The 27,171-nt window shown below is 44.4% G+C and overlaps 1 protein-coding gene and 1 long non-coding RNA gene across 2 annotated transcripts in view; one reads left to right on the top strand and one right to left on the bottom strand.

The window, feature by feature from the left end:
• Nucleotides 1-221: 221 nt before the first annotated feature.
• On the bottom strand, nt 222-5,964 carry SOX7 (SRY-box transcription factor 7). The gene is made up of 2 exons (XM_010353460.2): nt 5,460-5,964; nt 222-1,995 (listed from the first exon to the last, which is right to left on the bottom strand). The coding sequence occupies exons 1-2, from the start codon at nt 5,695-5,697 to the stop codon at nt 1,067-1,069; spliced, it is 1,167 nt and encodes a 388-aa protein (XP_010351762.1). The 5' UTR covers nt 5,698-5,964; the 3' UTR covers nt 222-1,066.
• The window catches only part of LOC115899688, a 47,130-nt gene continuing 24,488 nt past the window's right edge, over nt 4,530-27,171 (top strand). Inside the window, exon 1 of the long non-coding RNA XR_004059314.1 lies at nt 4,530-4,911. This is a non-coding gene — a long non-coding RNA (uncharacterized LOC115899688). The remainder of the gene's footprint in view (nt 4,912-27,171) is intronic.

The following is a 27,171-nucleotide window of genomic DNA, read 5'->3' as shown; positions in this document are numbered from 1 at the left end:
TCAGACTGTGCAGATGCTTTTTTTTTCTTCCTTGAAATGGAGTTTTACTCTCGTTGCCCAGGCTGGAGTGCAATGGTGCAATCTTGGCTCACTGCAACCTCCACCTTCCAGGTTCAAGACATTCTCCTGTCTCAGCCTCCCAAGTAGCTGGGATTACAGGCATGCACCACCACTCCTAGTTAATTTTGTATTTTTCGTAGAGACAGGGTTTCACCGTGTTGTCCAGGCTGGTCTTGAACTCCTGACCTCAGGTAATCCACACGCCGCAGCCTCCCAAAGTGCTGGGAGTACAGGCGTGAGCCACCGTGCCCGGCCTAGACTGTGCATATTCTCTTGAAGTGTGTGTATGAGAGAGAGAGAGAGAGAGAGAGAGAGAGAGAGAGAGAGAGAGAGAGAGAGAGAGAGAGAAGTGCTTTAAAATGTATATTTAAAATAAAATAGTTTTAACTAAATCCCATTTTGTGTAATATAGGTAGCCACACTGGTTAATATCTCAAATCAGGTTGATTGTTTTTTCTCAAATTGTGAGTCCCTTTGGAATTTTGTGGTCATTTTGGAAAGGAGTGCAGAAAGTGCAGAAAGCCTCGTGGTCCTTGGGCTGTGCACACAAAATTATTACCAGATCGTAGGTTAGTGAGCTCATTAATGAGTCAAATTTCCCCATCTTCCTTTATTAACCTTGAGAGAACCCTAAATCAGAAAACTGTGGACCAGAAGGGACCTTGGCCATCAAGTCTGTCCCACCATTAGTTTCGACGACGGCTACAAAGAAAAGAGGTCGGTGCATATTCTACTGGGAGACAGCAACTCTCGGGGGCTGGAGGAAAACTCACTTGAAGGAATATACTTCAAATGCAGGCTGCAGGGGCTGGAATGTGGGGAAGGGGATGGAGGCGGCACTCGGATAAGCAGAGTCCAGCTTAGGCCAAAGGCTCTGGGGCCACAGTTCAGACCTTCCTGCCCTGAGTGGTGGGAGGAAAGCTAGTGTGGCTGCACGGCTCCCCCCGCCCCTCAGGGCACAGGAAGGAGAGGGTGTGAGGGCTGGCTGGACGCGGCGCCTCCAGCTCTATGACACACTGTAGCTGTTGTAGTAGGTGGCCGTGGCATCAGCCAGGACAGAGATGAGGCTGGTCTCTGTGGTGCCCGTTGGTGTCATCTGGGAGACGGGGACATGCCCACTGAGGGCCACGGCCCCTGTGGCAGAGTCTGGGTGGCCAGGAGTGTTCAAATACTGGTCGAATTCATTGCGATCCATGTCCCCCAGGAGTTCCACCTGACTCAGTTGATCCAGGGCATCGAAGCCAGGGTGCTCAGGAGGCGGGGAGAGCTGGCCCAGGTGGGCTTGGAGGTTGGAGTGGAGAGGGTGGTAGGTGGCCGGGGAGTAATAGGCAGGAGATGGGGGACAGCCGGGTACAGGGGACATCATGGAGACGCCGGGGGACTGGCCAAGGGCCAAGGAGCCCAGAGAGTGGCTACAGTGGAGAGGGCTGGGGGCGTACTCCGGTGAGTACGGGGGCCCTGGCAGATGGGGGATGCGGCGGGGGTGGCCATGCTCCTCCTGGCAGGGGGAGGAGAAGAAGGTCTGCTCCGACTCCAGCACGTCCAGGGGAGACATTTCAGGAGGTGTGGGCAGCCCGTACGGGTACGTGTCCACACTGCTCGGGGTGCCGCCGCCGCCACCACCAGCCGGCCCCTCATGGTAGCAGCCCCGGAGGCTGGGCAGGGCAGTGCCGGGGGAGTACTCACCCCTGTCCTCCTTCTCCCCCAGCGCCCCCCGGCTGCCGCTTCTCTTCTCCGGCAGGGCGTTCTGGTCCCGGGAGAGGGAGCTCAGGAGGAAGCCGGGGTCCACGCGCTTGCACAGCCGCTTGGCCTGCTTCTTTCTGCGCGGCCGGTACTTGTAGTTGGGGTAGTCCTGCATGTGCTGCAGGCGCAGCCGCTCCGCCTCGTCCACGTACGGCCTCTTCTGAGACAGCGTCAGTGCCTTCCACGACTTTCCTGCTCACACAAGGCAGAGGAGGCCATGCTCAGTGTTGTGCTCCTCAGGCATTGTACATGCACACGCGTAAACACACATGGGCACATGTACACACACTTCCCTTCCCCCTCTCAGTCACAGAGGACAGGGTCACCTCTTGCACCCTTTTCCCAACCCAGATCCTGCAGACACAGTGAGGCGAAATCAACACCTCTGCTTGCATCCATAAAGCCAGATCGTGCACTATGCACACAGAGAGCATCACCTCTCATGTAAGAGCCACCAGAACGTGCCCAGGCTACAATGCAGGGTCCCCAGTGAAAAAAGCCCACCTGACCATATGTCAGCTACGGGAAGAAAATACCTAATGATCACGATATTGATTGGGGCTCTTTTTACCCTTCGAGGGTCCATTCTAAACATTTGTGCATTCTCATGAAAATCTCTGCCTTCATTGATTAGCAGACTAAAGAGATACTGTCATAGTTACCTATGGCATAAATCTCATAGCCCTTTCTGGGAGGGAACCCAGGCTCTGTCAATAGTTTCACAGATGTCAGTAAATCGGAGATTCTCACTTAGGTTAACAAATGCCTATTCCTTACTTCTGAAGGTCAAACAAATAGGACCCTGCTGGATGACGGAGGCCAGAATGCTAATATCTGCTTGCAACACATGTATGCATGCCCAGACACATGCGTGCACACACATACACATGCAAACCATCACTTCCAGCCAGCCATCTTTTGGGGACCCTTGATGGTGCCAGGGCACCTGCTTTGCCACAGATCGCCATGCAGAAGCCATTCCCTGCACGTCCCTAAGTCTCTATTTTCTTCAATATAAAATAAAGATCTTGTGACACTCTCCAGCTCCAAACTCTCTCTTTAAAACTTATTCCATGCTTGCAACCCACTGGTGCTAATACGCTGGCTGTGCTTGATCTTCTATTCACCATTGCTTGTTTGTCTGTTGTTTATCAAGTCCCCGGAGCATCTTCCCTCATCTCTCAGTGTGCACCGCACACCCCTCCTGCAGTGTTTTCTAGGGGTGGAGGGCTTCTTGGGTTGCTTTGCTACCTCCTAAGTTGGGCTCAGGATTCTACAACTTTAACATGTTCTCCCATGACGCTAATGTGTCCTGAAGTTTGAGATGCATTAACCTAGAGGTTAAGGCCTAAGGAAAGAGCTATGTGTTCCATTCAGCACATTCTGCACAGGGTCAGGGGCAGAGCCATGCACACAGCAGCCCTCAGTACCTCTGTCGACTGGTTCCTTGGGCCGGGGCTCAGAGCCAGGGTAGGGCAATGATTAAGGGCATTGTACCGCTTGGATGAAAGTTTATAGAAATTCTGTGGAGCTTTCAACTAACATCATTAGCTGTCACTTAAAAGGGTGACTTGAAAGTGTTAGGAGCTGCAGATTCAGGGCTGATCATCAGTTCCCACCCTGTGGCTGAGGCTACAAAGCTGTTGCAAGTGACCCAAGATTCAGGTGCACCCCATACCCTGTCCTTGGTCTCAGTATAAAATGTGGCCCTAGCTTCTAAATGTATCTGGATGTTATATGATCAATAAAATACGTGTTCATTTTAAAATGCTACCAAATGTCTCCTTCTCTTTATGCATTTTCTCAATCATAATATATTAAAAATACCAGTGTGACTAGGTCACATTTTTAACGTTAAGGTTTGGAAGGTTTATAGTGGAAAAAGTTGGAACTCTCATATCCAGGCTTTTCCTCTCAGGTCAGAAAGGAAAGAGCCAAGAAGGAAATGTCACACAGGTGGAGGGGATCATCCTGCTGCCCCCTGCTAACAGGTGCACAAAGTCCATATTGTGAAAAGCACCAGTGTTGAGGTTTCCCTCACCCAGTGCCAGGAGCTACATGGCTCAGCAGGAAGGAATCCGTGTCTTTTCTGCAGAATGAACTGTAACCTCCTGAAGCTGAAGTGTAGGCCCTGACTGGGACCAACTCACAGGAAGCATCTGTCTCCCGTGTCCCTGTGCCTGCCCCTTTCCTGGGAGCAGGCTTCCCCAATTCCGAAGGGCCGTGCTTCTCACCCTTCCCTCCTCCCCAATCCCTGGCCCAGGCCTGCCTGCACAGAATTCCTTCTCTATCACCGTCACAGCAGTGGCTTGCTTCCCCACTCTCCCCCTTTAAAATCTAAAGAAAAATATAAACTAATCGGTTAAAGAAAATGTTTTATTACTGTACATATTAATATATTTGTCTTTATGCCAACACTGTGTAAAATAAAAATGTTACTATTTTTGTTGAGGGAAAAGGCCCCAGAAGGCTGCAGACCACTAAGGCGAGTTGGTGAAGCCAGTCATGAGGCTGGGCCCTTTGCAACCAGCACTCCATCAACTGCTTTACACAGCAGCTAAACTGCAGGAGGGCTTGGCCTGGGACCCGCTCTGCGGGCCTGCGGCTTTGACCAGCAGAAAGAGGGGCGTCAGTCCTAGCTCCAAAGTTCCGCCCTGGGAAAGAGCCCTGAGCTCTGAACGCGACGAAAAAGAGAAGGGCTCTGTTCTGGGCAGGGTGGGGTTTGGGAAGGGTAGAGACGGCCTCGCGTGCCCACGCGTCCCTTCTTATAGGACCTGTCTCCCGCTGCGTGCACCAAGTGCTTTGAAAGGTTTTCGCTGATTAAAACGAATAAAAACCGCGTCGAAAGGCAAAGAAGTTAGGGGTTAGGCAGGGTCGAAAAGTACTCAGCTCGACACCGGAGGAAAAAGAAACCCCCACAGGAACTCCGGTTGTTCGGGTGTGTCCTAACAGCCTCACTCTGGACCTCTTGGACCTGGTAGGTCCGTGTCCCCAGCCCCTGCGGGGACAGCCTAGGAAAAGGCCGGGTTCCAGGACAGCCCAAGCATCCGAATCAAGTTATCTACACCCACGAGGCTAAGAATAGATAAACGAATTGAGTCTATTGGGGTAAGTTTTTTGTTTTGTTTTTCTCTTAATTATTTAGTTAAAGCAAGGATTCGTTCCGCAGGGTCTCTCTTCAGGAATATTCGTTAATTATAATTTCATCTGTGGCAGCCTTCCTCTGAGATGGCCCAATTGTAAGGTCCAGGGAATGCTGGGTCTTCCCGCTTCGGTATTCCCAGCAAACGCCGGTTCCACCCAGCCTCGACGTTTCCGTCCCTGCCCTGTCCATGCGCGCCGGTCGCCTGGCCGCTGCCCCGTCTCCCCGCCCCCGGGGGCGCCGACCTCCGCGCCTGTGCCAGCAAAGGAGCCTCCCCTGCCTGCCGCGCTGTTTCACTTTGGACCGCGCCAAGTGCCCCCGCTCTGAATCCTGGGCCCCGCGGGCACCCACGCTCGCGCAGATGGCCAGCCACGCGGGCACGAAGAGGGCCCTCGCCCCGCGCGCCGGGTAGTCCCCAGGCTCCGCGCTGGCACCCGCCCTGCCGGGCAGCCAGCCGCTCGCCGTCCGCCCCGCGCCCCCAGCCCCCAGCCCGCCCCACCGCGCGCTCGCTCACCCAGCATCTTGCTGAGCTCGGCGTTGTGCAGGTCCGGGTTCTGCACCGCCAGCCGTTTCCTCTCGTCCTTGGCCCAAACCATGAAGGCGTTCATGGGCCGCCGGATACGGCTCTCGGAGCCCTTGTCCCCCGGGGGCCGAGGGGCGGCGGGCGGCGACTGTCCATCCGACAGCTCGGCGTCCAGGGCCGGGCACTCGAGCCCCTCGGGCCAAGGGTAGGTTCCCAGCAGCGAGGCCATGGCCGCACGCGGGTCGCCTCGCTTAGCTCGGCGGGGCCGGCGCGGACCTGGCCCTCGCACGGGTCGGGGCGTCCAACTTGGCCCGCAGCCGCGACCCGGCCCCCGATTTATCAGCTTCGGGCGGCCGCGTCCTCCAATGACTCTCCAAGGCGGCGCGGCCCCTCCCTCGGTGTCGGCACAGGTCCCCTCCCTGCGTCCCGGGCCGCCGCCGGTCCCCGCTCCAACCTGCCGGGAGGAGGAGGGAAGAAGGGAGGGAGGCAGGGCCTCCTCCCCGCCCCCGGCCCGCCCTCCACCGCCAGGGGCCCGCCCGGGCCGCCTCCGCCCCCTGCCCTGGACCCGCAGGTGCGGCAGAGCCGCAGGGCAGGCGCTGGAGGCCCGCTCCAGCCCCGGCCTGCCCGGGTCAGACTCCACCGCCCCTCCTGCGCGTGGAGCCTCGGAAAACCCAATCCAGCCAGGTTCCGCCGAGCCCGCCTGGGCGTGAGAGACGCTGACCAGGAACCCCTCCGATCAGCCGTTCCTAATGCTCCGACTGCCATTCCTTTCTAAGATGACCGGGTTTCGGCCACCGCAGCCCCAGCCCACCGGGTTCGCCACAGAGGCCAGCCGGAGCCGGGGCTGGGGACCGCACCCCGCCTCGCGTTCTGCGCGGTGCTCACCCAAGGCCCCGCGACGCCCCGCAGCCCCTGGCTCTCAGGAGCGCCAGGCCGGCGTTCTGGTTCTCAGCCACCTGGCTGATTTCTCCTCTCACTCCGCCCGCACCCAGTCTCCGGGGCCAGGCCTCTAGCTCCCTCGCTTCTGGCTCTTCTCACCCTAAATCTTCTCCTTACATTCTCTCTTTCCTCCTCGGATTGGCAGTCCGGCTTCTCCGAAAGGAGTCGCTCCCGCCCTCTCGCGTCCCCCCTGGCTGAGCTGCGACCTGCTAACTCCCCCGGTTTCCCTCATCTGCACACCCTGGTGTACACCGAGCGTGCGTGCCGGGCCCGCGTGCAGCCTGGGGACTGCGGGCTGGGAGCTCACGGCCGCCTCTTGCCCGCGCTCACCGCAGCTCCCATGCCACCTGTGTGGAGCGCTGTTCCCACGCTCTCATATAAGCGCCGGCACACAGTAGGCGCTCAAGGCCTGCGGAATGAGTGAGCAAATAAGGCTCAGACACCTACTGAATGAAAGTCGGCAGGTTTGACTGGATCCTGGAATTCAATATTTACTGAGCGCCTTCCATGTGCCGGGCTCCACAGAGGTGACCCTGGAAGGAGGCGGCCTTGTGGGGGTGGGGGTGGGGATGCCGTGGGATCCGGTGTCAGAACCTGTCTTCGTGTTTAGGTGACTGAACGCGCGACTCTGGACAAGTCCCATCTCTCTGGATCGCCTTTGCTAATCCTAACACGGGACGATGATAAGACTGACCTTCCAGGGCTGTTGTGAAGATTCGGTGAGACAAATGTAGAGAAAGCTCCAACCCTTCCTGTGATGCTTGATGTGAATACAGTTCTAGGCATGAAGCCCGTGAGCCTGAGTCCGAATTTCAATGTCCCCGCGCGCAGCAACCGATGCCTTGCACGCAACATGCAGCGGGCCCCGCGCCTAAGACCCGGCAAGTGTAAGGTGAACTGCAGCGTCTCTGTTTTCAAGTCCTAATTTTTACCTCTAGAGCCCGGGACAATTTTCATCCGAGAATTAACTTTCCGAACAAAAGAGATGGCTGGGCTTGCCAGGATTCAGTAGCAGCACCCTAGGCCGGTGCGCCCCAACCGCTGCACTGGCGGGCCGGGAAACTAAGGGTATGGGGCGGGGCGCGCGCTCCGCAGCGCGGGCAGAGAACAGGGTGCCCACCGCTGGGGCAGCGTCCAGGAACCAGAGGCGGAGCGGCGGGGGACCCAGCGGGGGCCGTTTGCAGAGAGTTTGTCCTCCATCCAGGCGGACTTCCCAACCCTGCAAAGCCCAGGCCATCTCCAGCGGCCGACCCCTTTCCCGCATGTGCCTCCAGCAAAACCCCTAGGCCAGAGTGCGCCTCGTGGGATCCAGGGCCGCGCCTAGCCAGGAGAAGGGAGCTCTTTGAGAAAGGGGAAAAAGAGGGTCCCACTTTGGGGCTTGAGCTGCGGCGGAGGATCCAGGGAAGAGCTCGTCCCCGACCCTTTCCGACCCCACTGAGCTCCAGGGCGGGGGCGGTGCTCAGCAGGGTCGGAGGCCACGAGGGGACAACGTCCCCTTCCCGACGACTGGCGGCCCCACTCCCGGCCCCAGCCCGTAGCGCCCTCCCTGCATGGCCCCAGAGCAGAGCGCGCAAGCCGTGGGGCCGCGCCTGGGCACCAGGTTAGGAAGATGCGCCCTCCCCAGGGAACACGGAACGGTCAAGTTAGATCCCAGACACCGACGGCAACAACAGAGAAAACAACAGGGACGGGACCAGAGAATACGTGTTTAGTTTCTGGCTTGCACTTGTTTAGTTTCTTGCTTTTCCTCTGCAGAGAGCCTGCAAGCCTGGGCTGTCCAGGAGGTGATCATCAAGCTTCCCAGCGCTGACGCGGGCGCCGCCCGGAGCTCGGGAATTGCGAGCACCGCAGGAGTCGGGCTCGCTCGCTCCATTCCTTCATTCCCTCGCGTCCACGCGTTTACGCACCTTGGCAACCGTATGCGAGCGCGCCCTGGTGCAGGCGACGCCAAGGGACGCGGGGTCGCCATAACCTCGCCGCTTCTCTGGTCACTGCGAGCTTCAGTCCTTCCAGAGCTCCGCGCCGACCCTACGCGACCCCAAAGTCTGGAGTTCGCAGGGCTGAGCTAGAGGGGGAGGGAGCCAGCCCTGGCATGCCGACACTTGTGTCGCCAGCGCTGGGCTCGGGGCTGCGGCCAGCTGTGGGTCCAGCGGCTCTTAGGTCGAGGCTAGGCGCGGCCAATCGTCACGGCGCTGACCCTGAAAGACCTGGCGGAGAAAGGTCAAGGCCCAGGGCTACCGGGTTGGATCTTGCGGGGCTCTGACCCGCGGCGAGACCGGTTAGGGGCTCCTGCAGGGGCAGCCAAGCAGAGGCGGAGAGGCAGGGCCGGGTGTGATGACGCGGGGCACACTGGACGACGCGCGTGCTCCACGCAGCCGGCCTGGCCGCACCACCGGAGCTCACTCCTCCCGCGCGAGTTACCTGAACTACACTCTTTTAAAAGATGTTTTCTTTCTTCCTTCTTTCTTTTCTTTTCCTTCCCTCCCTTCTCCCTCCCTCCCTCCTTTCTCCCCGACCCCCTTCTCTGTCGGTTTAGCTCGGTAGTTCTGTGAACACTGGTTTCCAAGGACACAGGACCTGAAGCCAGAAATCCCCAATTCCGATTTTCTGCAATTCATTTGCGTTGTGATAACTCACTTAACTAATCTCGGCCTCAGTTTCTTCACCGGTAAAATGGGGATAATACAAGGTGGCTGACACAGTGTTTGTAAAAGCTCCTCGTAGAGTTTTCTGAGTTGTGAAATATGAAATCGTGAGTGGGTGAAAAAAAAAAAAAAAAGTCGGGCCTTCACAACTTTCCTGAGCTTTTCTTATTCTATTCCGAACAGAGGAATTTCAGCTGCTCTGGGGTGCAAGGGGAGAGAGAGGGGGAGAAAGAGGGGGAGGAGGAGGGAGAGGAGGAGGGGGAGGGAATCCAGCCGCAGCACTCCTGGTACCTGCTCCGAACCCGCTGCGAACCCGGACCAGGCGCGTCCTGGTCCAAGGGCCTGCCTTGGGCGGGGCCACCGCGGATACTCCGGAGGCCCGCGGCTGCGCCCGCAGGCGTTGGGTGCAAGTGTTCTGTGTTTGCTTTTAGTTCCTCACACCAGGCTAGAGGTTGAAGTCATTATCATCACCATCTTCGCTCACGCTGATTTGTCTGTACTTGATTGGCAGTCTTTGCAAAGCAGGTTCCCATTCACTGGCTCATCCCCGCCTCCACACAACCCTCGAAGCAGAAGGCTCAGAGTTTTAGGATTGAGCCATTTCCCAGACAAGGCGGGTGAGGCTGCGGCTACAAATGCCAGAGCACAGACCCCAGCGCGCGGCTCCTGACCTCACGCCTGGACTACTAGGTTCCTGTGCGCCCAAGTAGTGCCCCAGCTCGAGGGAACGGCTTCTAACCAGCCGCTGCGACGCCTCCTGGCTTTGCGCTCCCTCTAGCCTGCTCTCTGGAAGTTCCACTGCACCTTCCCTCATCCAAAGGGCTCCTTCAGTTGAAGGCGTGTCCTGAACAAGGTAACGTGAAAAGCAAGGGGCCAAACCCTGCTGGCCATGGCCGAGGTGCGGGCTGGAGAGAGGAGAGACGCGGCCAGGCCTGCCAGCCCCGCCTCCCGCCCGTGCAGGGTCCAGGAGTCTGCAACTCGGGTTTTCTACAAGACGCTGTAGTGCAGTTCCTTTTTCAACTCACGGAAATCTCTCCATAGTCATCTAAGAGAAGCCCATCAAGTTCCTGATTCAGAATAACTGTCTGTGATTAAAACAGCAAGGATTGGCCGGGCGCGGTGGCTCATGCCTGTCATCCAGCACTTTGGAAGGCAGAGGAGGGCGGATCACCTGAGGTCAGGAGTCCGGGACCAGCCTGGCCAACACCATGAAACCCTATCTCTACTAAAAATACAAAAATTAGCCAGGCATGGTGGCGTACGCATGTAATCCCAGCTACTCGGGAGGCTGGGGTAGAACTGCATGAACCCGGGAGGCGGAGGTTTCAGTGAGCTGAGATCGCGTCAACGCACTCCAGCCTGGGCAACAAGAGCTAAACTCTCTCTCTCTCTCTCTCTCTCTCTCTCTCTCTCTCTCTCTCTCTCTCTCTCTCTCTCTCTCTCTCTCTCTCTCTCCCTCCCTCCCTCCCTCACACACACACACACACACACACACACACACACACACACACACACACCGAGCAGGGATTTCAGATGTACACCTGCAGCTTCACTGCACTGACTGAAGCAGGCAGAACAAAAGGACATTAGGTCAGTTTCACAGACTCTGAGGTCCAGTAGCTTTTCCACATGAACCTAGGGAAACAGGAATGTTGTTTTCAGACTAGATTGCTCCTGAATGTGGGTAGTACAGACCCCTTATAACATCAAAAGCTTTTTGTAGTTGCTTAAAATACTAAGATACAGTTTCCCTGAGTCAGGCATTCCTGGTTACTGCAGAGGCCCCCTGTACACACATGCTTGGGAGCACCCCTAACCCACCACTTGTCTCTGATGAATCATGTCTCCAGTGGATAATACCTAAAACCTCCATGGTGGCAAGAACACTGACTTCGAGCCAGAAGCCACAAGGCCAGTCCAACCTGCCACTACTATCTGTGCACATTTGAGCAAGTCACTTCACTGGTTAACTCACAGGCTCTGGAGCCTCAGTGAGGCCCCGAGAGATGAAGGACTTGCCACGTTTTGTCCACTTGGATAGCACCAAGATAAGCTGATGCTCAGTCTGTGATTTGTGTTTGCTTCTCCCTAGCACTGAGGGACTGAGTCCCAAGCCAATAACACCCTTTTTCTACACTAACTTTCCTCCACTCTACTGTGAACAATTATCAGGTTTCCTTTAAGGGGGCAGGTGTGTCAGATTACTGCATAGAAATGATCTTTATTTAATTGGTCAGAAGCTAGACTTTCAGACAAATTTCAATAGAAAAATGGACAAACTACAAGATAAATTAGCAGTTGGTTTCAGGGGATATTTATTTCTTTTTATCCTATTGTCTCTTCTTTCCTAATGTCTAAGATGAAGTGAAACTGATTAGAAACAACCCATAATAATACAACATGGAAAATAAGCTTTTTCTTAGGACATTTGTACACACATCTGACTTCTGGGTAAATAGGATCAGGCTAATGATGAGACAGCCTAGATAGAGATCTCATCACAGAGAATTCTGTCATCAGCCAACAATTCCAGTGTAAGAAGTTGAGGATACTTTATATTTGTTTAGATTATGAGATTGCTTTATTGTGTAGATTTCAAACTACTATGTTCTGTTTGTAAGATAAAATGTGTATTGAAGTATAGCATCTCTACAGAGAAGTGCATGGAGTTTTCACCAAGTGAACACACCGCATATGCAGCACTCAGATCAAGTAACAGGTGTTGTGAGCCCTGACATTTTTAAGGCTCCCTACCACTAAGTTGTGAGCTCCCTTAGAGCAGGGACTGAGTACCATTCTGGTTTAAAATATAGTACATTAACAGATAATTTGAGTATGGCTTGTGTCTGCTTCACTGTGTCTGAGTCTGGAAAGACGTGAACAACTAGAAGTCACCTGAATGGCCAGAAGCTAGAATTATCTGGAGGCTTCTTCACCCACAAGTCTTGCACCAGAGGAGGGGTGACTCAAAGATTGGGCTAAGTTGTGACTGTTGACTGGCATGTCTACACATGGCTTCTCCATATGTTTTTGGCTTCCTTTTTAGCACGGTCGCCTCAGAGTAAATCTTACATGTCAACTTGGCACTCCAAGAATGAGTGTTCCCATAAACAAGCCAAAGGCTATATGGCCTTCTAAGACTTAGGCTCAGAAGTCACATTACATCACCTCTAACCGATATTTGTTGGTCAAAGCAGTCACAAGTATGTCTAGATTTAACCAGAGGAAATATAGACCTCCACCTCTCAAAGTGTTTTTAAACCATGTGTTTAAAACCATGAGGTATGTGTATGTGTTTTGAAACCATGAGGTATGTGTATGTGTAGAGATGGTGGAAATGAGAATACCAGAGGTTTATAACAGACAAAGTAGCTAACTTTGTAACTCACAACACTCTTTCCCACCCCAAGGCCAATGTCAGGGCAAGGAAGTGCACCTTCTTTTTCCACACACTTAAACGAAGCCTTACACAATGCCATTCCTTCAAAAGGTTTTTCAGAGTTCCTCAAAAGAAACTAATAGAAATCAGACTATAGTAATTTTATTTTTGAGACAGAGAATGCTGAAGCACAAGATGTGCTTAGAAATATAAAGCAATTTAAAGGATAGGGCTGGAACTGGGCATTGAAGTTGTATTTGAAAAAAAGCCTAATGAGTTATGGTTCTATATTTGGAACTCGAATTTTTAGGGTTTGATCAGAGGGAGTTGTCAAGGATATTTTGAAAAGAATTTCAGTGCAGGTAGAGAAAATGAGTTCTAAGCCCTTCCTCAACTAGCTTCTTAATAGCTGCCATCCCCTACATTTCTGACACTGGATCTAGTTCATATATCATGTGGAGCAGTACTAATCACAGTCATGCTTACCTGTGTAAATAGACTTTTTAAGGTGCTCTTACACATACCATCTCACTTCATTTTCAAACACCTTATCAGGTAAGCTGGGAAGGTATTCGATTATTGCTTTAATTTTATAGAGGAGCAACTGAGGCTCATAGAAATAAAATGACAGGTGGCAAGTGACAGACCTGGCAAAATGACTCCCCATTCAAGGCTCTCTCCAAAATATCATTCATTGCTTAATTCTCCATGGGATTTAGGGCTTGACTGAAATGAGGTTGGATCCAAACAAACAATATCACATATAAGAAAGTTTTAAATTATAAAAACTTCCACTTCTGCTTATGCTGGAGTAACAGGGATCAGATTAACCCCCCACCTTAAACAAATACAAAACTAAACAATATCTGAGTTTTCAGATATTGCACAACAGACAGTGCACATAGTAATTCTGGAAAAGAGAAACAAATGAGGTGAACCCAATACGTGCCCCTGATCATTGTTTGGAGAAGGTCTCCAGGCCATGATGCAGGGAAGGGGAACTAAAACAGAAACCAGGGTGATGCTGAGTTGAAGAGTCAGAGTTCTGAGCTGAGAGAGGATGAAGCAGAGAAGAGTTTGCACAGACAGGGCTTCAGAGATCTGAAGACAGGTCTCCTGGAATTTTTGCCTGACAATGATCTGCAGGTGTATGTGAAAAAAATCCTAAGGCCATGGAAAGAACCACTGGAAAAAAATTAGGTGGAATAATCTCCTGAGCTCATACCAGGACAGAAAGTTTCTGTTCCCACAAAATAGGGTAGAAAGACCTCCTACTACATGGGACATCAGGTAGTATCCTCAGAAGACTACTGTCTGATGGAAAAAGAAACAGGAAAATAGAATCCACGACCAGAATGAAAATCAGTCAATAAAAATGGCACCAGAAATGACAAAGATGGTGGAATTGGCAGATATGGATGTTTAAAAAGTTATTTTAAATATACTCCTTGTGTTCAAAAAGGTAGAGGAAAACAAGATCACAGTTCTTGAAAACAAGATGTAAAAGGTCTAAAAAAAAAAAAAAAAAAAAAAGAGCCAAATCAAAATTTGAAAGGTAGAATATTTGAGATACAAAATACCCTATAGAGGATTATCAGTAGATTAGACATTGCAAAAGAAAATATTAGTAAACAAGAAACATGCCAATATAAATGATTCCAAATGAAAAACAGAAAAAAGACTGAAAATTAACACAGAAGTAACAACTTGTGAGACCATATTAAGTGGCCTAACATAAAAGTAATTAGGCTCAGAAGAAAAGGGAGCGATTAGAAAAACATATCTGGGAAAATCATGTTTTTTAAATTTAATGGAAACTATAAATTCACAGATTCAAAAAGCGCAACAATCCCCCCCCACCCCCCCCAAAAAAAAAACTAAAGGAAACCATACTAAGGCACATCATAATGAAATTGCTGAAAATCTTGAAAGCAACTAGAGGGAAAAGGACACATTACACACAGAACAAAAAAAATAAATAAAAACTAAAGCAGACTTTGTGCTTGAAACTATGCAATCCAGAAGACGATGGAATAACATTTTTTAAAGTACTGAAGGAAAAAATTTTTAAAACCACTCAACCTAGAATTCTATATCTAGCAAAATTATTTTCTAAAATAAAAGCCAAATAGGACTTTTCAAACACACAAAAGCTGAGTGAATTCATCAGGAGACCAACATCATGAAAAATGTTGAAGGAAGTCCTTGAGGCAAAGGATAGTGACATAGATGGAAATTTGGATGCACACAAGGGAATTGGTGAACATAAAATACTTTTCTTCTATTTTTAAAATCTGTTAAAAATATAATTATTAAAGTAAAAATAATATATTATTGAATTTATAGCATATGTAGAAGTAAAATTTTATGACAATAATAGCAAAAAGATCAGGAGGAGGGAAATGAAAATATATTTTTGTTAGGTTCTTGTAAATATATGTGAAGTGGTATAACATTATTTGATGATAGACTGACCATTTAAGATGTAACATTAACATGTAAGACCATTTACTATAAACATTAGAGCAACCACTTTTTAAAAAGAGCTAATATGCCATCAAGGTATATACAACGGAATAATAAACTTCTCAATTAACCAAATCTATCCAAGACAGAAAAAGATGAAAAGGAAGCAAAGAATAGATGAGACAAATAAAAAACAAATAGTAAGATGTTGGATTAAAACACAACCACAATTATGATCACACTAAATGTTTATGGCCTAAATATTACGTTTAAAAGCGGGGATTGTCAGATTAGATTTTAAGAAAAAGCACGATAGAACTATATGGTTATAGGATGGTTTAAAGAAATCCACTTTAAACACAAGACACAGATTAGCTAAAGGTAAAAGGATGAGATTATTTTATACCCAGTTCAGCATGTAAGGAGACTGGAAATCATTAATCCCATCCTAACAACAAGAGAAAAAGCTGAACAAACTGAAAATTGACAACTCTTCTTGGCTCCATCAAATAGTTCAGGTCATAAAGCAAGCCAGTGTCCTATGTTTGAAGAGACAAAAAGGTGGATACACAGATCACAACTTACCAGAGCAGAAACCCATGAGAAAAACCTACACAGGAGTCAGTACCAGGTTCCTCTTATGCAGTGCATCATGTTTGGGTTTTGACAGACATATTAAATGGCTCACAGCACAGTTTAGAGAAACAAAGAATGAGAATCAAACTCAGATATGTCAGGGATATTGGAATTATTAGACTGGAAATTTAAAATAACTATGATTAACATGCTAAGAGTTCTAATGGAAAGGTAGACAACATGCAATAACATATTGGTAATGCAAGTGGAGAGATGGGAATTCTAAGAAAGGATCCAAAAGATATGCTAGAAATAGAAAGCACTGTAACAGAAATGAAGAATGCCATTGATGGGCTTATTAGTAGTCTAGACATGGCTGAAAAAGAATCAATGATCTTGAAAATACGCCAGTAGAAACTTTCCAACCTGAAAAACAAAGAAGACTGAGGGAAAAAAGTGGAACATAATATCCACCGACTGTGAGTCAATTACATAGAACATACACACAATGGGAATACCAGAAGGAGACCAAATTGCAAAAGGAACAGAAGAAATATTTGAAGCAATAATGACAGAGAACTTCCCAAACCACATATTCAGGAAAGTCAGAAAACACCAAGTAGCATAAATGCCAAAAATGACACATAGGCATATCATATCCAAGTCACGGAAAATAAAGACAAAGAAAAAAATCTGGAAAGGAGCGGAGGAAAAAATCATCTTCCCAATAGAATGACAAGGATAATAATTACATTGGATCTCTTCAAAAGCCATACAAGCAAGAAGAGAGTGGAGCAAAATCATTTAAGTGTCCAAAGAAAACCCCACCAACCTAGAATTCTGTATCTAGCAAAATTATCCTTTAAAAGTAGAGGATAAAAATTTTCTCAGATCAATAAAAAATTAAGGGAATTTGTCATTAGTAGATATGCCGTGCAAGAAATGTTAAAAGAAGTTCTTCAAAGTGAAGGAAAATTATATAGGTTAGAAACTCAGATCTGCATGAATAAAGACAATTAAAGAAGGAATAAGTGAAGGCAAAATTAAAACATATTTTTTTCTTCTTCTTCTTTTTTTTTTTTTTTTTTTTACCTTGAGACAGGGTCTCACTCTGTCACCAGTCTGGAGTGCGGTGGTACATTCATGACTTACTGCAGCCTCAATCTCTTGGGCTCAAGTGATCTTCCTACCTGAGCTGCCCAAGTAGCTGGAGCCACAGATACGCAATATCACACCTGGTTAATTTTTTTATTTTTTGCAAAGACAGGGTCTCATTATGTTGCCCAGGCTGGTCTTAAATTGCTAGGCTCAAGTGATCCTCCCATCTCAGCCTCCCAATGTGCTGGGATAATAGGCAAGAGCCACCACACCTGGCCAACAGGTAATCAGTTCGTTCAAAGTAATTAAAATAACGATGCATGCAGTGATTATTATAGCTTGTGGACAAGTGAAATCAATGACAGCAATGATATAAGAGACAGGAGGGATAAGTCAGAAATACTTTATTATAAAGTACTTAAACTATCTGTGAAGCAGTATAGTTTTACTTGAAGGTAGACTTGAATTAATTGTAAAATGTATATTGCAAACTCTAGGGCAACCACTAAGAAAGTAAAAAAAAAAAAAAAGAAAGAAAGAAAGAAAAAAGATAATTAAAGGATGGAGGAAAAATGAAATCTAAAAAACCCTCAATTAAAACCCCAAAAGGCATAAAAAAAGTGAAAGACAAAAATAGAAACAAAGAATAGGGGCAATAAATGGAAAACAGTAACAAATATAGTACATATTAATTCACCTATATCAATAATCATGTTAAGTGTCAGTGTTCTGAATACACTGTATTAGGCCATTTTCACATTGCTGTAAAGAAATACCTGAGACTGGGTAATTAATAAGAAAAGAAGTTCAATTGGTTCATGGTTCTGCAAGATGTACAGAAAGCATAGCAGTATCAGCTTCTGGGGATGCCTTAAAAGCTTCCAATCACGGTGAAAGGCAAAGTGGGTGTAGGTACATTGCGTGGCAAAAGCAGGAGCAAGAGAGAAAGAGAAGGAGGGGAGGTGCCACGTACTTTTAAACAACCAGGTCTCAGGAGACTTCACTCACTATTATGAGGACAGCACCAAGTGGATGGTGGTAAATCATTCATAAGAAATCTACCTCCATGATCCAATCACCTTCCAGCAGGCACCACCTCCAGCATTAGGGATTACATGTCAAAGTGAGATTTGGGTGGGTATAAATATCCAAACCATATAATACACCAACTAGAAGACAGAGACTGTAAGAGACTTAACACAAAACAAAACAAGACCTAACTATAACTTGTCTACAAAAAAGCCCTACTTTAAATATATACACACAGATAGAGTAAAAAGAGAAAGATACACTATGCTAACACTAAGCAAAAGAAATCTAGAGTAGTTATATTAATTTCAGATGGACTTCAGAGCAAGGAAAATTACCAGTGATAAAGACAAGCATTACATAATAATAAACGGGTCATTTCTCTAAATAGACATAACAATTACATAATAATAAACGGGTCATTTCTCCAAATAGACATAACAATCCTTAATATATATGTACCTAACAACAAAGTATCAAAATACATGCAGTAAACTAATAGCTGTCCAGGAGAAATAGATGAATCCAGGATTATTGTTGAAGACTTCAGGATTCTCTTTCAGTAGTTGACAGACTCAGCAGGCAGAAAATCAGTAAGGACATAGCTGAGCTCAATAGCACCTTCAATGAACTAGCTATAGTTGGCATCTATATATTACTTCACCTAAAAACAGAAGAATACACATTTTTCTCAAGTTCACATGGAACATTCACCAAGATAGACTACATTCTGGGCCATAAAATACACTTAAACAAATTTAGAAGAAGAGAAGCCATGCAATGTATGCTCTCAGACTACAATGGAGTTAAACTAGAAACCAATAACAGAAAGATAGCTGGAAAATCCCCAAACACTTGGATATTAAACAACATGCTTCTAAATAACACATGCATCAGATAAATAAATCTCAAGAAAAATTTAAAAATACTTTGTACTAAACAAAAATGAAAATGTAACTTATCAAGATTCATGGAAAGTAGAGAAAACAGTACATAGAGGGAAATTTATAACATTAAATGCATACTTTAGAAAAGAAGATATAACTAAAGTCAATAGTGTAAGCCTACACCGTAGGAAATGAGAAAAGGAGGAGTGAATTAAACTTAAAGTAAGCAAAATAAAATAAAATAATAAAAACTAGAGCATAAATCAATAAAATTAAACACAAAATATCAATAGAAAAAAATCATCAAAACCAAAAGCTGGTTCTTTGAAAAGATCAATAAAATTGCTAAATTTCTATCTAGGCTAACTAAGAAAGAGGAAGAGAAGAAACAAATTGCTAATATCTGAAATAAAGGAAGGAATAGCTATTGACTCCATAGACATTAAAATAAAAAAAAATTATAAACAACTCTATGCCCCCAAATTTGATAACCTAGATAAACTAAACCAATAGATACAGAGAAAGCATTTGACAAAATCCAGTACCCATTCATGATAACAAATCTCAGGAAACAAGAAACAGAGAAGAACACTCACAATTTGACAAAGAACATCTACACAAACGATACAGCTAACATTACACTTAATGGCAAAAATCTAGATGCCTTCTTGTTAATATCAGAATAAAGCAAGGGTAATCCTTTTCACTACTATTTTCAACATTGTGTTAGAAGATGGCTAATGCAACAAAATGAGAAAATAAAATAAAATGTATACAGATTGAGAAGTAAAAGATAAAATTGTCTTTGTTCATACATGACAGATTGCCTATGTAGAAAATCCCAAAAAATCGACAAAAAAGCCTCCTGGAACTCACAAGCAATTATAGCAAGATTGCAAGATACAAGATTAATATACAAAATTCCATTGTATTCCCGTATGCAGCAATAAACTATTTGCATTTCATATTAAAAACACAACACTATTTACATCAGCACCAAAAACCCGCCGTAATACTTAATTATAAATCTAACAAAATGAACTCTATAAGATTTATATGAGGAAACGTACAACATTGTAATGAAAGAAATCAAAGAAGAACTAAACAAATGGAGAGCTATTCTCATTTCATGGATAGGAAGATGATAATATTATTAAGATGTCAGTTTCTTCCAACTTGTTTTTTAGATTCACTGCAATCTCAATCAAAATCTTAGTAAGTTATTTTGTGGATATTCACAAACTAATTCTAAAGTTTGTTTGAAGAGGCAAGAGATCTAGAATAGGCAACAAAATATCGAAGAGGAACAAAGTGAAGACCTGATGCTACCCAACTTCAAGACTTACTAACCTTATAGCTATATAGTAACCAGGACAGTGTGGTATTGGTGAAAGAACAGACACATGTATCAATGGAATGGAATAGGGAACCCAGAAATAGACCCATGGAAATAAAGTCTACTGATCTTTGACAAAGAAGCAAAGACAATTTAATGGAGAAAGAAGAGATTTTTCAATAATCCTAACACAGGTGAACCTCCTCATGCAAAACAAACAAACAAAGAAAAATGAATCCAGACACAGACACTTACACCCTTCAAATAAACTTCTGGGGGACACATTTAAACCATAGCACCAGTTTTCTCAACATTTGTTGAAAAAGACTGTCCTTTCTCCACAGAACCATCTTGGCACCCTTGTTGAAAATCATTTGACCATAAATGTAAGGATTTCTTTATGGACTCTTCCTATTCCATTGGGCTCTATGTCTCTCTTCAAGCCATTTCCACATTGTTTTGATCACCATAACTTGTAGTAAATTCTGAAAAGAATGTGTAAGACCTCTAATTTTGTTCTTCTTTTTCAAGATTGTTTTAGCTATTCAAGGACTGTTGACATCCCATAAAATTTTCAGGATGGATTTTTCTATCTCCATAAAAAAACTGACATTGGGATTTTGATAGGGACTGCATTGAATCTGTAGATTGCTTTGGGTAGTAGTGACAACTTAACAATATATTATCTTCCAGGCCATGAAGGGATGGATGTCTTTCCATGTATTTGTGTGTTTAATTTTTTCCAGTAACATTTTGTAGTTTCCATTGTGCAAGTCTTTCATCTATATGGTTAAGTTTATTCCTAAGCATTTTACCTCTTTGATACTACTGTAAAGGGAAATTTTTAAAATTTCCTCTCCAGGTTGTTGCTTGTTAGTGAATAGAAATGCAACTGATTTTTGCATATCGATTTTGTGTCCTACAACTCTGCTGAATTCTTAGTTGCAGAAGATTTCTTATTGTGTCTGTGTGTTTAATCTTTAGGGGTTTCTACACTGTAAGATCATGTCACCTGTGAATAGAGATAGCTTTATGTCTTACTTTCCTATTTGAATGCCTCTTATTCCCCCAATTCTTGCCTGATTGCTTTGGGTACAACTAATAGTACTATGTGGAATAGAAGAAGTGAGAGTGGCCGTTCTTGTTTTGCTCCTGATTTTAGAGAAAAAGTTTTTAGTTTCCTACCACTGAGTATGATGTTGGCTCCGGGGCTTATACAAATATTTGGCTTTTAGTATATTAAGGTTTTATTCCTTTTATTCCTAGTTTGAGGTAGTTTCCTTTTATTCCTAGTTAATTGTTTTTAAATCAAGAATGTTGATTTTTATCAGGTGCTTTTTCTGCATCAACTGAGATGATCATATTTTTCTCCTTAATTCTTTTAATGTGTGAATTACCTTGATTTTTACATGTTGAACATTCTTTGTATTTCAGGAATAAATCATACTTGATCATGGTGTCGAATCCTTTTAATAGCCTGTTGAATTCAGTCTGCTAGTATTTTATTTTATTTTTTTAGAGATGAGGTCTCACTACGTTGCCCAAGCTGGAGTACAGTGGCTATTCACAGGTGCGATCATGGCACACTACAGTCTCAAATTCCTAGACTCGAGGGATCCTCCCATCTCAGCCTCTCAAGTAGTTCAGGACTACATACATGTGCCATCATACCCAGCTAGTATTTTAAATTCTGGTGAATTTTGTTTGCTAGTTGAGCATTTTAAAATCTATATTCAAAAGGGATGCTATTGTGTAGTTTTTTGTGTTCTAATCTGGTGTGGGCATCAAGCAACGCCAAACTCATAGAATGAATTTGGAAGCGTTTCCCCCTTTTCAATCTTCAGAGGAGTTTGAGAAGAATTGGTGTTAATTCTTCTTTAAATACCTTGCAGAATTCATCTGTGAAGCCATCTGATCCCAGGCTTTGTTGGGAGGTGTTTGGTTTTGAAATCAATCTCCTTACTAGTTGTAGCTCTATTCAAATTTCCTATTTCTTCATATTCAGTATAGGTAGGCTGTGTATTTCTAGGAATTGGACCTTTTCATCTTGGTTATTCATTTTGTTGCCATACATTTGTTCATAGTATTCTCTTATAAACATTTTTCATTTCGGTAAAATTGGTGGAATGTCCCTGCTTTCATTTCTGATTTGTGTTTTCTCTCTTTTTCCTTAGTCAATCTACCTAAAGGTTTGTCAATTTTATTGATCTTTTCTAAGAACCAGCACCTGGTTTTGTTGATTTTACCTATTGTTTTTCTATCCTCTATTTTATTTGTATCTGTTCCAATCTTTTTTATTTTCTTCTTTCTTCTCATTTTGAGTTTTGTTTGCTCTCCTTTTATCTGTAAGGTGTAGAATTAGGTTGCTGACCTGAGACCTTTCTTCTTTTTAGTGTAAGCATTTACACCATAAATTTCCCTCTTAATACTGTTTTTACTGTGTTTTTGTTGTTGTATTTTCATCTTTATTTGTCTTAAGATCTTTCATAGTTTCCCTTGTGATTCCTTCTTTGACCCATTAGTCATTCAAGAATGTGTTAATTTCCCCAAATTTGTGAATTTTTCAGTTTTCCTTCTGTAGTTGTTGCCTACTTTCACTACATTGTGTTCAGAAAAAATACTTCGTATAATTTCAATCTCTGAAAATTCATTAAGGCTTGTTATGTGGCTTAAAATACAGTCTTTCCTGGAGAATGTTCCATATATACTTGAGGAAAATCTGCTGCTGTTGTTGGATGGAGTGATCTGCATATGTCTTTCATGTCTAATTGGTTTATAGTGTTGTTCAAGTCATCTGTTTCCTTATTGATCTTCTGTCTGGTTAGTCCATATATTATTGAAAGTGGGTACTGAATTCTCCTGCTATTATTATAGCGCTATTTCTCCATTCAATTTGGTCAATGTTTGCTTCATATATATTTGTACACAAATGTTAGAACTTCCTATGTTCTAACTGACCATAATCTAAGAACATAATTTAAAAACATAATTTAACTTTTATGTTCTTGCTATCTTCTTAGTGAACTGACCCTTTTATTATTTAATGTCCTTATTTGTCTCATGTAACAGTGTCTTAAGGTCTATTGTATTTAAAATTATAGCCAACTTTTCCCCTCATTTGGCTATTTGCATGGAAGATCATTTTCCATCCTTTTACTTTCAGTCTCTGTCATGAGATCTAAAGTGTGCCTCTTGAGGACAGCATACAGTTGGATTCTATTTTTTTAAATTCCATTCTGCCATTCTGTATCTTTTGATTAGATAATTTATTCCATTTATATTTAAAGCAATTTCTGATAGGAAAGCACTACTTTTGCCATTTTGTTTTCTGTATGTCTTACAGCTTTCTTGCCCCTCACTTTTTCCATTACTGCTTTACTTTGTGTTTAGTTGACTTTTTGTAGTGGCACATTTTGATTCTCTTCTTATTTTCTTTTTTGTATATACAGAGTCTCACTCTGCCCAGACTACAGTGCAGTGGTGCAGTCATGTCTCACTGCAGCCTTGACCTCCTGGGCTCAAGAAATCCTCCCACTTCAGCCTTCAAGTTGTTGGGACTACAGGCATGCACCACTATGCATGGCTAATTTTTTTTCTACACACTGATCTTGAACTCTGGGGTCAAGCAATCCTACTGCCTCAGCCTCCCTAAGTGTTGGAATTATAGGAATGAACTACTGCACCTAGCTTATTTTCTTTGTGGTTATTGTGGACATTAAATATAATATTTAGAGTTATGGCACCTTAAATTGATACCAACTTGACTTCAGTAACATTAAAAAACTCTACTCCTTTATAGATCCTCCCTCCACTCCCTGCTTTGTGTTGCTGGTGTCACAAGTTACATCCGCATGTACTTTATATCTTTTTTTTTTTTGAGACGGAGTCTCACTCTCTCACCCAGGCTGGAGTGCAGTGGCACGATCTTGGCCTACTGCAACTTGCACCTCCTGGGTTCAAGCAATTCTCCTGTCTCAGCTTCCTGAGTAGCTGGGACTACAGGTGCACAACACCATGCTCGGCTAATTTCTGTATTTTTAGTAGAGACGGGGTTTCACCATATTGGTCAGGCTGGTCTCAAACTCCTGACCTCAGGTGATCCACCTGCCTTGGCCTCCCAAAATGCTGGGATTACAGGTGTGAGCCACTGCAGTTGGTCTATATCCATTACTATAGATTTGTATTTATTTTAATAAATTTGCCTTACAAATCCTGCAGAAAATAAAAAGAATGACAAACCAAAATTAAAATAATTTAAACTTGTTATATTTTTCCATGTATTACCTTTATACTTTGTTTCATATGCCTTCAAGTTGCTGTCTAGCATCCTTATATTTCAACTTGTAGGACTCCCTTTAGTGTTTATTGTAGGGCAGGTCTAGTGGTAATAAACTCCCTCAGTTTTTGTTTATCAAGAAATGTCTTAATTTCACCCTCATTTTTGAAGGACAGTTTTGCCAGAGATTAAATTCTTAGCTGATAAGTTCCCCTCACCACTTCATGACTTAAAATATATAATCCCACTGCTTTTTGGCTTGTAAGGTTTTTTTTGCTAAGAAATCCACAGGTAGTCTTATTGAGGATCCCTTGTACATTGTAAGTTATTACTGTCTTACTGCTTTCAAAATTTGTTGACTTTTAACAGTTTGATTATAATGTATCTTGGTGTGGGTCTCTTTGGGTTTATCCTACTTGAAAATCTTTGAGCTTCTTGGATTGGTATCACCATGTATTACTTTAAAATTGGGAAGTTTTCAGCCATTATTTCTTCAAATAACCTATCCCCTTCTCTGTTCTCCATTTTCAATTCCTGTAATGTGTATATTGGTCTACTTGTTCAGGTCCCATAAGTCCCTGAGGCTCATTTTTTGATTTTTTATCATCTTTTTTTTTTTCCTTTTTGTTCTCAGACTTGGTAATTTCAAATGACTGGTGTCCAAATTCAATGTTTGCTTTTTTTTCCCTCTGTTCTAGGCTACAGTTAAGCCTCTGGTGAATTTTTAAATTCCCTTAAGTATTTTTCAGCTCCTGAATTTGTTTAGTTCTTTTTTAAATATATAATTTCTACCTCTCTGTTTATATTCTAATTTTGTTTATATATATAATATAGCATATATTTATATATTATTATATATAATTTATATATTATATATTTATATATTATATAAATATTATATATAATTATATTTTTATAATTATATAATTTAATTATATAATTATATAATTATATAATTATAAAAAATTATATAAATACATATAATTATAAAAAATTATAAAAATACATATTTATGTAATATATAAAAAATTATATAAAATTATATAAAAATATTAAATTATATAAAAATATAAAATTATGTAATTTATATATAAACTATATATAATATATAATATATAAATATATAAATATTTATATATAATATATATATAATTTATATATATTTATATAATATATAAATTATAGACTGGAGCTGTTCCTATTCGGCCCAATACCGCGCTTTAAGCAAACAGGCACACCAGGAGAATATATCCCTCACCTGGCCGGGAGGGTCCCACGCCCACGGAGCCTCCCTCACTGCTAACACAGCAGTCTGCGGCGATCTATCCGCGAGGCAGCAGTGAGGCTGGGGGAGGGGCGCCCGCCATTGCTGAGGCTTAAGTAGGTAAACAAAACCCCTGGGAAGCTCGAACTGGGTGGAGCTCACAGCAGCTCAAGGAAGCCTGCCTGTCTCTGTAGACTCCACCTCAGGGGACAGCGCACAGCTGAAGACCAACAGGGGAAGCAGCGGGGGCCGGTGCAGACGCGAATGACTCTGTCTGACAGCTTTGGGGAGAGCCGTGGATCTCCCAACGCGGAGGTTGAGATCTGAGAACGGACAGACTGCCTGCTCAGGTGGGTCCCTGACCCCTGAGTAGCCTAGCTGGGAGACATCCCCCACTAGGGGCAGTCTGACACCCCCCACCTCACAGGGTGGAGTACACCCCTGAGAGGAAACTTCCAAAGGAAGAATCAGACAGGTACACTCGCTGTTCAGCAATATTCTATCTTCGGCAAACTCTGCTGCTGATTCCCAGGCAAACAGGGTCTGGAGTGGACCTCAAGCAATCTCCAACAGACCAACAGACAGTCCTTCTGACTGTCAGAAGGAAAACTATCAAACAGGAAGGACACCTATACCAAAACCCCATCAGTACGTCACCATCATCAAAGACCAGAGACAGATAAAACCACAAAGATGGGGAAAAAGCAGGGCAGAAAAGCTGGAAATTCAAAAAATAAGAGTGCATCTCCCCCTGCAAAGGAGCGCAGCCCATCGCCAGCAACAGGATCAAAGCTGGTCAGAGAATGACTTTGACGAGATGAGAGAAGAAGGCTTCAGTCCATCAAACTTCTCAGAGCTAAAGGAGGAATTACGTACCCAGCGCAAAGAAACTAAAAATCTTGAAAAAAGAGTGGAAGAATTGACAGCTAGACTAATTAATGCAGAGAAGATCATAAACGAAATGACAGAGATGAAAACCATGACACGAGAAATACGTGACAAATGCACAAGCTTCAGTAACCGACTCGATCAACTGGAAGAAAGAGTATCAGCGACTGAGGATCAAATGAATGAAATGAAGTGAGAAGAGAAACCAAAAGAAAAAAGAAGAAAAAGAAATGAACAAAGCCTGCAAGAAGTATGGGATTACGTAAAAAGACCAAATCTACGTCTGATTGGGGTGCCTGAAAGTGAGGGGGAAAATGGAACCAAGTTGGAAAACACTCTTCAGGATATCATCCAGGAGAACTTCCCCAACCTAGTAGGGCAGGACAACATTCAAATTCAGGAAATACAGAGAACGCCACAAAGATACTCCTCCAGAAGAGCAACTCCAAGACACATAATTGCCAGATTCACCAAAGTTGAAATGAAGGAAAAAATCTTAAGGGCAGCCAGAGAGAAAGGTCGGGTTACCCACAAAGGGAAGCCCATCAGACTAACAGCAGATCTCTCGGCAGAAACTCTACAAGCCAGAAGAGAGTGGGGGCCAATATTCAACGTTCTTAAAGAAAAGAATTTTCAACCCAGAATTTCATATCCAGCCAAACTAAGTTTCATCAGTGAAGGAGAAATAAAATCCTTTACAGATAAGCAAATGCTTAGAGATTTTGTCACCACCAGGCCTGCCTTACAAGAGACCCTGAAGGAAGCCCTAAACATGGAAAGGAACAACCGGTATCAGCCATTGCAAAAACATGCCAAAATGTAAAGACCATCAAGGCTAGGAAGAAACTGCATCAACTAACGAGCAAAATAACCAGTTAATATCATAATGGCAGGATCAAGTTCACACATAACAATATTAA

The sequence above is a fragment of the Rhinopithecus roxellana genome, chromosome 9 (genome assembly GCF_007565055.1).
Source record: "Rhinopithecus roxellana isolate Shanxi Qingling chromosome 9, ASM756505v1, whole genome shotgun sequence".
In the NCBI taxonomy this organism is placed as follows: Eukaryota; Metazoa; Chordata; class Mammalia; order Primates; family Cercopithecidae; genus Rhinopithecus; species Rhinopithecus roxellana.
Note: the sequence above shows the minus strand (reverse complement) of the source record. Positions and strands in the feature narration are given on the sequence as shown.

What these genes read in the sequence shown, in the direction of transcription:
- SOX7 (XM_010353460.2), bottom strand. Translation starts at nt 5,697, where the DNA reads ATGGCCTCGCTGCTGGGAACCTACCCTTGGCCCGAGGGGCTCGAGTGC. An exon ending in CGAGCTCAGCAAGATGCTGG is followed by an intron (nt 1,996 to 5,459) that starts GTGAGCGAGCGC and finishes TTGTGTGAGCAG; the next exon opens with GAAAGTCGTGGAAGGCACTG.